The 14902-nt window shown below is 47.9% G+C and overlaps 1 protein-coding gene across 4 annotated transcripts in view; it reads left to right on the top strand.

Annotated features, from left to right (window-relative positions):
* The window catches only part of LOXHD1 (lipoxygenase homology PLAT domains 1), a 193689-nt gene that overhangs the window by 128815 nt on the left and 49972 nt on the right, over window positions 1-14902 (top strand). For 3 of the 4 annotated variants that reach the window (XM_043889514.1, XM_043889513.1, XM_043889515.1), the window contains 5 exons: window positions 732-848; window positions 1562-1724; window positions 5191-5345; window positions 8611-8820; window positions 8913-9048. In XM_043889514.1, coding sequence (XP_043745449.1) covers window positions 732-848; window positions 1562-1724; window positions 5191-5345; window positions 8611-8820; window positions 8913-9048 — 781 coding nt within the window. Of the gene's footprint in view, window positions 1-731; window positions 849-1561; window positions 1725-5190; window positions 5346-8610; window positions 8821-8912; window positions 9049-14902 lie in introns of those variants that run through there. The other variant, XM_043889516.1, reaches the window with a different exon arrangement.

The following is a 14902-nucleotide window of genomic DNA, read 5'->3' as shown; positions in this document are numbered from 1 at the left end:
CCACTCCAGTATTCTTGTCTGGAGAATCCCATGGATAGAGGAGCCTGGCAGGCTACAGTCCGTGGAGTCGCCAGAGTCAGACATGACTTAGTGTCTAAACCACCAAGGTGATCAGGGGCTTTCCCTGAGTAAATATCCTTGAGCTGAGTGAGACCTGAATGATGAGGTTGGGCAAACACTAGTTGGGCAAACCTAGGTAAACACTTTACCTAATTTAGGTAAAGAAGAAAGGGAAGGGGCAGGCAAAGCTGATGCAGAGGCCCTGTGGCAAGAAAATGTCAGGCTTGAGGAACTGGAATTTGACACAGAAGAGGAGTGGCTGGAGATGGAAGCAGCCCTTAGGGGTCTAGGAGAAGGTCAGACTAGCAAGACAGGGCTTGGGCAGAACCAGAACGCATCTTCAGGTCTCAAGCCTCTGCTAGTAGCAGAAGACTGCAGGCTGGGCTTCACCATGAAAAGGGGGAACAGCCTCCCAGAGCTTGATTGAACTGAGTTCTGGAGTCTAGGCTGGTGTTAAGTCGGGGGGAGGAAGGGAGGTGTCAGCACAGCGTGTGTAATGAAGGGAAAGCAGGGGCTGGTTTGACCAAACAGGAAGGACTGACTGGGAGAAAGTGACCCCTGGAAGTTCAAGGGGATTCTAAGGTAGATGCCCTCAGGAGGCAGGGTTCTGCTGAGGTTGTACTTTCCTGGGCTGTTCAGCCAACATCTGGTGTGTTTTCTCCTTCCCCAAGTTAGAAGACGTGGGAGAAATCATTGAAAAAATCCGGATTGGCCATGATAATACGGGCATGAATCCTGGCTGGCACTGCTCCCACGTGGACATCCGCAGGCTCCTCCCAGATAAAGATGTGAGTTTCTGACTCGTCCGTCCTGCTGTTTCTTTTGTCCTTTTTCAGAAGAGATTCAAGTCAGATTTCTTATAAGAAACTGCAGCCTTTTTAAGTTGAGATAAAAATCATCTAAGGAAAATTCAGCTAGTTCACGCCAAGTGCAGGAACTAAAGCAGGCCCAAGGCACAATCTTTTAAAACCTTCAAGAAGAAGGGTCTGGGCAGCCGTGTCTCTGCTCCTCACCCCCAAAGCCATGCTACTAGTGAGTGACCAAGTGTGTCTTTCCTGCAACTCAAGGTCAACTCAGAGAAAGAAAGCCATCCACACAACTTGGAGAACATTCCTGAAACCACAGAATTCTAAAGCTAGGAGGCAGTGGTCAGTCATGGCTGTGGTATGAGTGAGCTGGGAGAAGTTTAAAATACAGACTCTCCTCCGACGGCCAGCTGAGTCTTAGTCTCTGGGATGGGGTTTGGGTATCCATTTTCAAGTGACCTGGGGAATTCCACCTTCCAGAGCCTCCCCCTGACATGGTTTGGAAGTGCTTTAAGTAAGACTGGATCTGCTGGAATTGGGGCAGGGCTGGGGGCCTCCCCTGGGGCTTTAGCATTATCAGCGGGGCTCCATCACCCTCGGGCTTGGTCCCCGTGAGTGTTGACCCGGGTGATGAATGACTGAAGTTGGCAGTTTCCACATGAAGGGCTCAGTTTCCTCCTTTCTCCTCACCCCAGGGTACAGAGACCTTGACTTTCCCTTGTGATCGATGGCTTGCCACTTCAGAGGATGACAAGAAGACCATTCGAGAACTGGTCCCTTATGACATCTTCACCGAGAAATACATGAGAGATGGGTCTTTAAGGCAAGTCTACAAGGAAGTGGAGGAGCCTCTGGACAGTAAGTGTGGGGCGATCACCCTCATCACCATCGGCAGAACCCCCGCTTGTTGGACACTTGCCCTGTGCGGGGCGGAGCCTTTGCACCTCAGAGGCAGAGTCTGTAATTACCTTCACTCCATATCGAGGGCAACTGAGGCTCACAGAGGTTACACAACCTGCCAGAGTTCACTCAGCTAATAAATGGCATGGCTGTTCTTCAAAGTCGCAGCGCCCTCACCCTGAGTCTTGTGCTCAAACCCTCCCTGGTCTGACAGTGTGATCAGACATCCACATATGTGCTCTCCTGTGGCTGGGCTCAACTGGTCCTCGTTCTCTCCCTTTGCTTAGTTAATTTGGCTTCTAATCCGCAGGACTTGGTCCTCTCTGCTCTTGCTGGATCCAGCTGTCCCTACTGAGTGTGAATCAGATAGCTTTCCGGCTTTGTATGGAACTGTAACTCTGGTGTTTGTTCTCCGGGGCTGGGTGTAGCTTGCGCGGCCAAGGCCATGGGTTTCTTTTCTGTGTGTGCCAGCCACCTTTTCCTCATTGATGAGGCTCTTTCCTGCAGAATTTGCACCAGCCTGAGCACACACTTTCCTTTGCTTTGGAACCACCATTTTCTTTCCTTTATTTATTTGTTTTTTTTAATGGAAGGATAATTGTTTTACAGAATTTTGTTGTTCTCTGCCAAATATCAACACGAATTAGCCATAGGCATCCACATGTCCCCTCCCTCCCGAACCTCCCTCCCACCTCCCTCCCCATCCCACCCCTCTAGGCTGTTACAGAGCCCCTGTTTGAGTTCCCCGTCACACAGCAAATTCCCATGGGCTATCTATTTTACATATGCTAATGTAAATTTCCATGTGACTCTCTCCAAACATCTTCTTACCTCTCTGACTGGTCTCTGAATGCTCTTCTCCCTTCCCTTACTGGGTGGCATTGCTCCAGGCTCAGACCTCAACCTAAACTGAGCCTCTGCTGTAGCTGTGACATTTCTTTTCTTCTGAGTTGCCACTTGCTTCGAGATAAAAACAAGTGTTACCTCAATGACATGCCTTTCCCTGCCCACATCCCTTTCTCTGAATGTGTTTTACTTTGAATCTGGGGGATCATTTGCTTTTCTACTTGGATCCCAGAGGACGTGCTGGAAAGCTGTCCTCATGGCACCCTTGGCTGTTCTACGTTAAAAGCATGCCACGAACCCCTCTGCGCTGGGTGGTGTTTCTAGGGAAACATCTTTTCACGGAGAGCTGGGTGGCCTTGGTGGGATGGGGAGGGAGGAGGATCCGGAAATAGCAGGATTTGACTGCACGACCGCACTGCTCAGCACCCAGAAGCTGAGTCGGTTTTGCTAATTCCCAAAAGGACTGGAGAGAGCAGTGAGGGGCAGGAAGTCCATTTAAATCACAGCCCTGGGGACATCACACTCCACTCTGGGACAAGGGCCGCCTTTGAAAAGGTTCCGCCCAGGTGTGGAGCAGGTCTGAATGAACAACCAGGAAATAGGTGGGGAGGACAAGTGAGGAGGGTGGGGACAGTCAACTGCTGTGTCCAAACTCCGGCAAGATTCCTAGTGTTACCTCATGTCATATCAGCCAGCCAGGTGTGGATCACGTTGACTCCTTTAGACAAAAGAAGATGTTATTAATGTGTATGTGAAGTGCTGACTGGATTCTGCGCCGAACTGAGCAAGTTGGGGGCCAGGGGGTCAGGGTTCAAGTGTGGCCAGTGCTGGATCCTGCTCTCAGAGGGGACAAGCATCTAGGAGCAGATCTCCTGGTGCACCAAGGAGGTGTGGCCAGCAGATGCTGGGTGGGGTGATGGAGAGGGGAGGATGGGAAAGGGGGCGGAGTTCAGGACTGGATGTGAACTTGTGGCCTGTGGTCCAGTCCAGGTGGACACAGGGATGTGGGTTCAGAGCGCAGAAGGGACCTGGGCTGGAGATACAGCCTGGGGAACTCACAGGCGAGAGCTGTGGGAAGCAGACAGAACTGGAAGACATGGGCATCTAGGGCAAGGCAGATGTTTAGGAACCTGTAAGGCTGCTCAAGGAGCAGAGAGAGGCAGAAGAAGAGCAGGGAAGAATAACGCTATGGATCCAAGGGAAAATGAGGATAATAATAGGAACCATGTTGTGGGCGTGAGTGTTTTCCATACCCACGGGTAGAGCAGCTCACATCACCTGACTCTCCTGCATTTAGTTACATGTGGTTCTGAGCCCACTAGCATGGGCTGGTAAGAAAGTCCATCTCAATCACTGCAGGGAGGGGGCATCCCCTTTTCTAGGGTCTTATAAAAATCCTGAGGCTCACAGCAGGGACCTGGCCTTCAGTTCAGAGTGAGAACAACCTTTACTTGTGGCCTCCTGCTGTCTGGTGAGACTGTGGCTGCTGGCTGTGGGCCAGCACACAAGTTTCATTTCTCTGGGAGCCAGAAAGGCTTCTCCAGGGAGCCCGGCTTTGTCAAAAGACCCTGTCTTCACCCTGAAGGCCTCCTTGCTTCAAGGCTTCAGACAGGCTTGGCAGCTGTCTCCTTGGGTCCCTGTGGGCAGGTGGGGAGTTCCTACCACCATAGGCACTCTCAAACCCACACCTGCTCCCAGGCTGGAGAAACTGAACTTCTTCCCAGTTGGGCCATTTTCACCTTCACCTCAAAGCCACAACTTCCATCCATCCCCTTGGGGATAATCCAGCTAAGTCCCCTCTTCCTTGGCCTGAAACTCCAAAGCTCCTGGCACAAAGGACTGTGGAGAGGGGACACAAAATGCTTAACCATCATAGAAACAGATGCATCTTCCCCCCACCCAGGGTGGGGGGTTGTGTGAGTGACTACTTTATTCTTCCCTGATGAATGCTTAGCAGCAAAACAAAAAACAAGACAGCGTTTGGTTTTATTTTCCTTAATAATCTGTAATAATTGTCACACCAAGTATTTTTTGAGCCCTTTAAAGGCCGTGGGAGACCAAAGAGTTGGTGACAGTGATTGCGGCTTTGGTGGGGGGTGGTTCCCTGGAGCATTGGGGCAGCTTGGTTGAAGAGTAAATGCAAATAAGAGAAGAGACACTGAGGGGAAGCTATTCTTTTAAATATACTTTTTTCCTATAAACTGTTTAGAAGGATTTGGCATTGATACTGGTCACCCTCCAATGGGAAGGCACATTTTTGTCAATGTGTCACGCCAGGTGCATTTAGTGACCATGGTGTGCATGCGTGGCAGGCAGTTTCCTGGGGGTGGTGATGGGTGTTTTGAGGGATGCTGGAAAAGTCTCCATCCCCTGAGTCTCTTAGAGGCAAACGTCCCACTGCTGAATCCAGCCGGACTTGTAGCAGAGCATGCATAATGGAGCAGACAAGAAGGACACAGAGTTCTCCTGGAGGACTGGGCCACAAGCTGAACTCCGCCTACAAATCCAGTTCCCCCAAACTAAACAATGCCGTCCCTTTCTTCCCTTTGTCTGTGTGTCTGTCCGACTGCCCACCCAGTTGTGCTGTACTCGGTGCAGATCTTCACAGGAAACGTTCCTGGGGCTGGGACGGACGCCAAGGTCTACATCACCATCTATGGGGACCTCGGGGACACCGGGGAGCGGTACCTGGGCAAGTCAGAGAACCGCACCAACAAGTTCGAGAGAGGAACGGTAGGTGGGGCCCCCAAGCTACCGCACCCCTCTCCTCTGGTTCTCTGTTCCGGGGGCCAGCTCCTCTTGGTCCCTGAGGCTGTCTGGGACCTTTGTGGGGTGTCATTGACCCTTGGGGTGGCATCTGCCTCATGCATCCCCCAAGGGCATCTGGTCCCCATCTCTCAGCCTATGCCCGAGCCCTGGGTCCTGTATGTGCAGTGGGGGTGGGACTTGAGCAGGCAAGAGGCTGTGTGAGACCCAGGTTGCTGGCTATATGGAGCTGGGTCGTCTTCAGAGAATGCAGCTCACTGCCCAGGGGCTCATGAGTGTGGAGGTGAGCACCGCAGAGTTGGGGGGCTGCCTCGACAGAGGCTTGAACGAGACAGAGGTCTGGAGGGCTGGGTCTGCCATCCACTCCGTCTATGGCTGAGCATCTCTGGACTCAGTTTCCTCATCTGTGAAAGAAGGATCCTGATGTGAATCAGCTCAGCTGTGTTGTGCAGAACTCTAGACAGCATGGAGGCCCGAGGGAGCCATGGAAGAGTGGGGGTAGCAGATGGGCATCCCCCTCCTCCCACATGGGACCACTCTGACCTGGCCTATCTACTATCAAGCAAGCCTTGATTTAATCAAGGGGCTCTGTGGCTACCAAAAAAGCTTGAAAACCATCCAATTGGATAGTGGGATCCGAGGCCCTACCAGCTCTGACCTAACAGTGGTTTTACCAAAGGAAGATTTCTGTTCACACTTGCTTCCCATCGGCCTGGCCCCTCTCCCTGCCAGAGCACCCCTCTGTCTGCCACCTTGCCCCTTCCTTGCTTCTCAGGCTCCCTTCTTCCTCTCCATTCACCTAACTCTGCTAGAAGCCCCACAGGCCAGGCTACAGCCTGGGGAGGAGAGCCAGGCAGCTGGCTCCTAACCCGTCTGCGGTCCTCCTCGTAGCCGCATGTCTGGGGAGATAGATTCCCACATCAACCAGCTTGTGTTCACTGGGGTTTCCTTAAGCCCAAGCCTCAGCCAGGCATGACCTTTAGTGCTGAAACGTCCGCTACTTGGTGAACAGGAAAGTAACTCCGGGCTAAGGACAGCAGGTGTCAGCTAAGCGGGTCTGCAGCTGGCTGGTGACTCCAGCAGCCAGGCTGCGGGAAGGAGCCCTAGCCTGGACTCGAGATCCCAGGGGAGTCGGGCCCCAGGGCTCTCTGAGAAGGTGGGAAGGGGAAAGGGAGTCCCCTGGAGCAGGTTCGACCTGAGGAAGAACGAAGGGGCTCTTGACTTCGTTTCCCACCAGAAATCTGTTGAATGAATAAATGAGTGAAAGTATAAATGAAGGTGATGCAATCCATTCTCCTCGGTGTTTAGGTTCAGATTTTTTCTCTGTTAGTAATTATGACATTGCAAGAGAAGTCTTTGCCCCATTCTGTCTCGTACTTCTCCTCCTTCCCTCCCGTGTTGACATCCCGTTGGGGAGGCTGGAGCTTTTGGCTTAGTCACTGATGATTTCGGACTTTGTTCACTGCTGAGTATGTGAAAGCTCCCACTTCTCTAATCGTTTGCTCCAAATCTAGGAGTCACCTTGACACCCCTCTCCCTGTCAGCACTCCCTCCCACCCATATCCAGTCAGTCACCTGGTCTTGGAGAGTCTCTCTCTAAATGACCCTCAGATCAGCTCGGTCAGCTTTGTCACACCTTCCTTATCGCACCTTGCTTAGCGAACCCTGTGCCAGACCTCTGAAATCCAATCTACCCTCCAGGCTTCCCCAGTTAACCCATCCAAAGATGGCAGAGTCACTCTCTCACTTGGACTCATCAAGGCTCCCCTCCGACCCCAGATCTGGCCTGAACCTTTCATGGGATTCCCAGATCTTCACTGCCTGCCTCGCCAGCCTGCATAGAAGTTCTCTTGGGCCCCAGTTTCTAGAATGGTCCACACTCTCTCCTGTGTCCAAGTCTTTACAAGCCTTTTCTCTGCATCCATGTACATATGCCCATAGGAAATACATAACACTGCACTGAAGTTTTGACTTTTTACATAAAAGGTATCATTCTATATGGGTGCTTTTTGCAGACAATGGGGTACCTTTGACATCTTTCTGTCAAGATAGTCAGACCTGGGTGTCGTTGGCCTGTTCTTTGTAACCACTGCACACATAACATTCCACCTACAACATTGCCATGGTTATTTACTGTAGCCCCAACACTGGACACCTAGGTGGGTCCTAACTTTCCACTGTAAACAATTACCTGCAGTAAGCATCCTTGTGTACACATGAAGGTGTCCCCCCAGGACAGATGCAAAGTGGAATTGCCATGTTGTAGGGTGTGGGTTCAGCCACTTGCCAGCACTCTAAGGACTGACAGGTCCACACCTGCTGTCAGCATCACACCATTCACCTGCACTTGCCTCAGCCCGCAGTCTGACCTGCCCTGGCTGCTTAGAAGGCCCAGCTTCAGCTTAATGCCACCACCAAGCAAGTCTTGCCAGCCCCGGCCCTAGTCCTCACGCAGGTGGCTGCTACCACCACCTGGGCTGTCCTGAGGAGGGGCACAGGGCATCCTATTACCCCTGGGTTCCCAGGTCTCAGTACAGTGACTTAGCATATCTTTTGGAAGGAAAGTGGTTGTCATTGGGGTCACCTCTCCCACCTCTCCTTCCCCAAGCTCCTGCCAGCTGTTTTGACCTCAGTTCACCCGAAACCTAGACCTCCACATCTCACTGAGCAATCCTAAAGGAATGCAAGCACTCAAGAATACAATGTCACATCACGAAAGGTATAATCAGGGACACAGAGGAGGGCCTATGTCACACCCCCCACAAAATCCCTCATGAACCCACAGTCCAGGTGTTGGGCCTTGTGCATCGCCTGACCTGCACCATATCCTTTCCCCTCTCTGCTTTCCTGCAGCCCGGACTGGCTCCTCCAACTGCCAGCTTTCCCCTGGGAATTTCAAGCCCTCTCTCATTATTCAGAAAGATTTCAGCTCTTCCATAGCTCCTACCATCCAGCCTCCTAGCTGACCTCAAGCCAATACTCTGCATAACTCAGCATGTCCAGAATGTCCTCTTATCCCAAGAGGAGCTAGACTGCAAAACAGGGCAATTGTGAAAGCAAGGCCTTGGAACATCAAACTCTCTGTGCTAGGGATTTGGGCCTGGAGGGCTCCGACCTGGAAGGTCTGTTCAGCCCAGCAATTAAGGGGGATGAAAGGTACTAGATGGATGGGGTGGGAGCAGGTGGAGGCGGGGAGGGGCCCCCACCCCAATTCACCAATCTGGACTCCCAGGCCGACACCTTCATTATCGAGGCTGCGGACCTGGGCGTCATCTACAAGATCAAGCTCCGCCACGACAATACCAAGTGGTGTGCAGACTGGTACGTGGAGAAGGTAGAGATCTGGAACGACACCAATGAGGATGAGTTCCTGTTCCTGTGTGGACGCTGGCTGTCCCTGAAGAAGGAGGACGGGCGGCTGGAGAGGCTCTTTTATGAGAAGGTGCGTGAAAGGCAGGTGGGGCACCCGGGGTGATTCCATGGAAAACAAGGTGCCAGAGGCGTAACTGGCCTGGGTTGTGCTCCTCCTGACAGGAGTACACCGGGGACCGGAGCAGCAACTGCAGCAGCCCCGCTGACTTCTGGGAGATCACCCTGAGCTCCAAGATGGCCGACATCGACATCGCCACCGTGACGGGGCCCATGGCTGACTATGTTCAGGAGGGCCCAGGTAAGCCAAGCAGAGAGCTCATCAAAGCGTTGGCAGGCACATGGAAATGTGTTTAAACTATTCCTGGACAGGCCGTGTATTAACCTCACCATCATTTCACTTACATGTTAACACTTTGTAGTTTACACACAAGTTCCTCACATGCTATTTCCATCCCCACAACAGCTCTGTGAACTGAGAGACATTGACCAAAAAAACAAATAGACTGCAAGTTATTTCTCTAGTGAAAATGAGCTTATTCGGGATCAGCAGAGAGTTGCAGCTTGGAGTCTACAACCAGGTCAAGCTACATGCAAGTCCCCACAGAGCAAGGGAAGGAGAACTCTTTCATAGAGGAGAAAAGGAAGTTGGGAAGGCTGGAGTAAAGCAAGAGTCCACAGCTTTTCATTGGCTGAGTTGTCGCCAGGAGAGAAGAGTCTTTCCTGGGCTCTGTCTGTTGTCACACCCCCCCTTCTGGTCTCCTGACTATTTAATTGAAGTTTCTAGTTTTTTGTTTGTTTGTTTTTGTTTTTTTATTTTCTCCTCTTGACGGAGTTCTTTTTATGAAAGCATCACTGATGAGTCAGGTTTTCACTTCTCAGCAGCTTTTTGTCCCTCAGTGCAGGAGGGACATTTCCTGGGTATAGTGTCCCATGTTGGAGAGAAAGTGCACAGATTGGAAACCTAATAAGATCGCATTTGAGTAACAAGGAAGAAGGGAGAAATCTCAGGCATTTTTTAAATCCAAAGTCCATGTTACCAAGATAATAGACTCTGGAGTTTACCTGAAACTTTATATCTCCATCAGAGGTTTGGAAGCACACTTCTGACAGGCCTGATCTGGATATCTTGGGAAAGCTGTTTCATCAGATGTTGTATGCTTCAGTTCCAGGAAATATTTTCTTTCATGTGACTGGATGATGTATGCGTCCAATTGGGATTTAACTGCCTTCTTTGTCATATGAATCCAAGAGTCTATTCCTTGGAGTTTGATAGCACAAGTGTTGGTTAGCAGTACTTCCCAGGAGCTTTTCCAGCATGATTGAAGATAGTCTTTCCCAATAAATAAAATATCCAGGCCGCAAGGCATAATGCTTAAGATCTTTGTCTCCAAAGAGTGTACCAGGAAAAGATTGCTCTACAAATAACATGATTATTTTCAGTAGAAATTGTATTAGAGTATCTCTCCTTTTATCAGTTGTGGAGCAGAAAAAGCAGAAGCCAAGTACTTTGGGTGTACTGTGACTATCTTAAAGGGTATGTGTTGGTGAGTTCCAAAAGGAGTGGTTCTAAGATTTAGAAGAATCAATGGCAGTGCTTTTTGCTAAGGTATTTGGAGGTTTTCTACAGAAATTGCCATTGAGTCTTAATAATACTGTTAATGCATTTGACTAAACCAGAGGATTGAGGGTGGTTAGCACAATGAAAGTGTATTAAAACCAACCAAATAATGCAGACTTGTCAAAGTACCTGGGCTTCCCTGGTGGCTCAGGTGGTAAAGGAAGCTGCCTGCGGTGCAGGAGACCTGGGTTCAATTCCTAGGTTGGGAATAGCCTCTGGAGAAGGGAATGACTACCCACTCCAGTATTTTTGCCTGGAGAATTCCATAGACAGAGGAGCCTGGTGGGCCACAGTCCGTGGGGTTGCAGAGTCAGAAACAGCTGAGCAACTTAGCATTCACTCCCATCAAAGTACCTGACTAGTGAAATTAGTTCTTCAATCACTATGAAGTTTGAGAGGAGTTTCTCAAGTAGGTATAATCTTTTCCAAAAGGGCTTTGTCCAGAGAAGAGGCAGTAGTCTGTCAATAAGGAAAGGCTTCCTTTCAGTGTGAAAACATACAGACCATGACTGAAAGATATTTATCTCCATGAGACATAGGAAGTTGTATTAAATCCATTTACCAGACCTCAAATGGTCCATTAGTAAGTTTACAGTGTCCAGGAGCAGTGCAAGCAGATTTTCCTGAGCTGTGTTTCAGAGAAGTGGAATAGTGAGGTAAGCACTTTTGTGGCCTTGCTAATGTTTCCTCACTAATATTGATTCATGGATGCTATCATCCATGAATAGACCAATGGTTTGATGCAGGTACAGTGGTGAGGAGTGGGGATTTTACTCTCTGGTAAGACTGGGTAGTTGTTTGGTGCAAACCAAATGGCTTTCTCTTTTTTATCAAACCAAGAATTGTTGAATTTCCAATCTTGTTTTTCTTTTTTCTGAGGCCAATTGTTGGGCTTTTCTAGCTAGTTTTGCCAAGTAATCATTTGGGGGAAATATCCCTTTGGACCGTGACAGAAGTCTGACTGCTATCAGTTCCTTTAAGGTCAGCATTCCTTGCAGAAATGTCAGCAAGGTGATTTCCCTTAGCTTCCAGGGAGTCAAGTTTAGAATGCCTCAGAATCTTATTAATAGCTAAAACTGTAAGTGAAAACATTGCATCCTATAATTCCTGAACATAGAAGCCGTTTAAAATTTTATTTCCACTGGAAGTAAAGAAGCTGTGCTGTTTCCACAACATTCCAGAATCATGAGCTATTCCAAAAGCTTATCTACCATCAGTATAAATATTGGCAGTTTTGTCTTTGGCTGAAGTATGAGTCTGTGTAGGACTGGAAACCTCTTGAGATCACTCGTGTAACCATGTTTACCACGGGGCTGAAGTAACAACATCAAAGGAGCTACAGTAGCATACCCAGCAAAATATTTCTCATTGTCACCTTTTGAATAGGAACCATCAGTGAGCCATGAGAAGTCAACATTACCCAGAAGAGTTTCCTGAAGATCATCAGGAGAGTTAGGAGGTGACCATCAGCGTTAATTGGTAGGGAGGGACTTCATCATGGAGAGAAAAGTAGCCTGGTTAAGAATATTACAATGTAAAAGAGTTCTCTAAGGAGAAGTTAACAAAAGGACTTCATGGGAAGTGAGGCAACTGACTGAGAAATGTTGAGTGTGATGAGAATTCAGGAGGGCTTCTACTGCATGAGGCACAAAAATGGTTCAAGATCTCATAAGGATTTTTTTTGGTAGCCCTTACCCAAAAGGGCAGTAGCTACAATGGCAAAGGGTGTATCCCATTGGCACAGGCTCCAGTTACTGGCTGTCATACCCTGTGGGCTGATGGTTCTCACCATGTTTTAGGGCATGTACCCCAAGGTATACACATGCCTCTTCCTTTTCATATGCCAAAAGGGAAAAGGAAATATGATCTTTGAGATGCCCAAGGACAGGTGGATTCATCAAACTCTCCTTTAAGGCCTTAAAAGCTGTGTCATCTACTTCTTCCAATAATATTAGGTCAGTGTTATTATTGTTTAGTAAAACATACACAAGTTTGACCATAAGAGAGAAATTTGGAATTCAATTTTTGCAATAACAAAGTAACTCTAGAAAACCTAGCAGTCAGCCCTTAGTTTGGGGTTTGGGGAAATTTAGGATACCATGAAGTCTATCTGGAACTAGGTATAACTCTTGTTCTGATATCAGATGCCCTACATGTGGAAACTAGGGATTGGGGCAAGCTGCAACTTTTCTTTGTCAGTCTTATGTCCCTTCAAGGTTAAAAGCTTTAGCGAGTGGATACTGTCTTTTTATAAGGAAGCTTGAAAAGGAGGGCAAAGAAACAAATCCTCCACATAGTACACCAAAGTAATCCCTAGGGAAATTTTTATCATCCAGATCAGGCTTCAGGATTTGTGAGAAATAGGGAGGACTCCTAGTAAAATCCTGAAGCATTACTGTTCAGGTGAATTTTTTTTCTTCCAGAATGAATGCATAAAGGTACTGACTAGCTTCGTCTACTGGAATACTAATTGAATGAACTGCATAAATAAGCTACAGTAAAGAATTTGCTCCAATTGAGGTTGGATAGTAGTAACACGTGAGGGTTAGGAACAATAGGGTGTTGAGGGATAGCATTGTTTTTATTGCTTGAGGTTCAGGAGAAACCTCTCTACCTTTGGCTCTTACATTGTCTCATGGCAAAAATGAGAGAGTTACAGGAGCCAGTACAAGAGATAATGAAGCCTTGAGCCTTGTAATCTTCTGTTATTAACTTTGTGCCTGGAAGGATTCTTCATTTACAGGACATTGATTAATTCTGAGAAGATATTTTGAGAATCTATTTGAATCTTGGTTGGAGGTGCACTGTGAATTTTGCCAGTATTGGTTAAGGATTTTGCTCTTAAGGCGGGTAGTAGCTGATTCAACTGGGACAAAGAATCAGTGTTTCCAGAACCATCTCTAGTACTGTCAGACACAGAGCAAATAAAAGATGTCATTTAACTCATCTGGTGGGCTGCTTTGTGACTACTGTCAAGTCCTAGAATTAGTTCTCCTTTGGGGGAGAAAGAAATTCCAACATGATACTTCTGTAAGAAGTCTTGGCCTAATCAATGGATAGGGACAAAGTGGAACTAAGAAGAAAAAGACACGTATCTCTCAAAGGGCCTAAACAAAAGGAAATAGGTTCATTAGCAATCTCCGCTATTTGAACTGATTAGTACTGTGGAGCAGGAGCTGTTTCAGTAGTGGGGTTGAGCCTTGGGAGTGTGGCTCTGGTAACATTTAGGACTGGGAGAGATTCATTCCCAACCTGGGGGGATATTTCTCCAAGACCATTAAGAGGGAGGATTGGGAAGAGCCCCTGTATTTTCTGTGAGCCCTGCCCTAGAGAATTGGGAGGACACTGGAGAGGCTATTTGGGCTTCCCTGGTGGCTCAGATAGTAAAGACTCTGCCTGCAATGCAGGAAACCTGGGTTCAATCCTGGGTTGAGAAGATCCCTTGGAGAATGAAATGGCAACCCACTCAAGTATTCTTGCCTGGAGAATTCCACGGACAGAGGAGTCTGGAGGGCTACAGTCCATAGGGTTGAAAAGAGTCAGACATGGTTGAGTGATATCACTTGGAGAGGTTATTTGGAGGGCTGAGGGTGTCTAAAGCACTTAAAATTTGTAGCAATTTCTTTTCCAGTGTCTTGGCTCTTTGCACTAACAGCAGAAACTAAAGGGTTTAGGTTTTGTTTAGGGGCCTTCAGTTACTAGAGATGAAGAATAAGAATTTTGGCCATCTTTCTTTTAGGTGACTCATCTAGAGTACAAGAGAGGTGGTATGCCAAGTTAAATAACCTGGAGTAGACCTAGTTTCCCATTCCATCCTGGCCTTTTTTTCTGCCAGAAGGAAACGGTCCATGTTAACAATTAATAAACATACAATTAAAAGTTAGCCAGGGGGATTCAATCATCTGAAATCAATTGTAATAGTTATGAGCAGGTTTATTAGATTTTTGTGTGCAAGCCTGAATTTTGTTCCAATCAACAGGCTTTGGAAAAGCCTTAGGAATTGCCCAATGAAGTCACCTAGTGATTGCCTGAGGCTGATGGTATACAAGCATACCTCGTTTTGTTTTTTATTTTTTTCTTTGCACTTCATTTTATTGTGCTTCTGCGCTTCCCTGGTGGCTTAGATGGTTAAAAAAATCTATCTGCCAGGTTCAAACCCTAAGTTGGGAAGATCCCTTGAAGAAGGGTATGGCAACCCACTCCAGTATTCTTGCCTGGAGAATTCCATGGACAGAGGAACCTGGTGAGGTATAGTCCATGGGGTCGCAAAGAGTCAGCCACATCTTAGCAACTAATATACTTATAGTGCTTCACAGATTTTTTTTTTAACATATTGAAGGTTTGTGGTAACCCTGCATGGGGCAAGTCTATCAGTGCCATTTTTCCAACAGTATTTGCTCACTTCCTGTCTTTGTGTCACATTTTGGTAATCATGCAGTATTTCAAGCTTCCCCTTTTTTGCTATATGATATATTTCAGTTATAAAACTTGACTCATATACATGATTTGATATCATGGCTTTCTAAAAATTTGA

This window comes from Cervus elaphus, chromosome 27, assembly GCF_910594005.1.
Source record: "Cervus elaphus chromosome 27, mCerEla1.1, whole genome shotgun sequence".
In the NCBI taxonomy this organism is placed as follows: Eukaryota; Metazoa; Chordata; class Mammalia; order Artiodactyla; family Cervidae; genus Cervus; species Cervus elaphus.
This window is presented reverse-complemented; position numbering and strand designations above follow the sequence as displayed.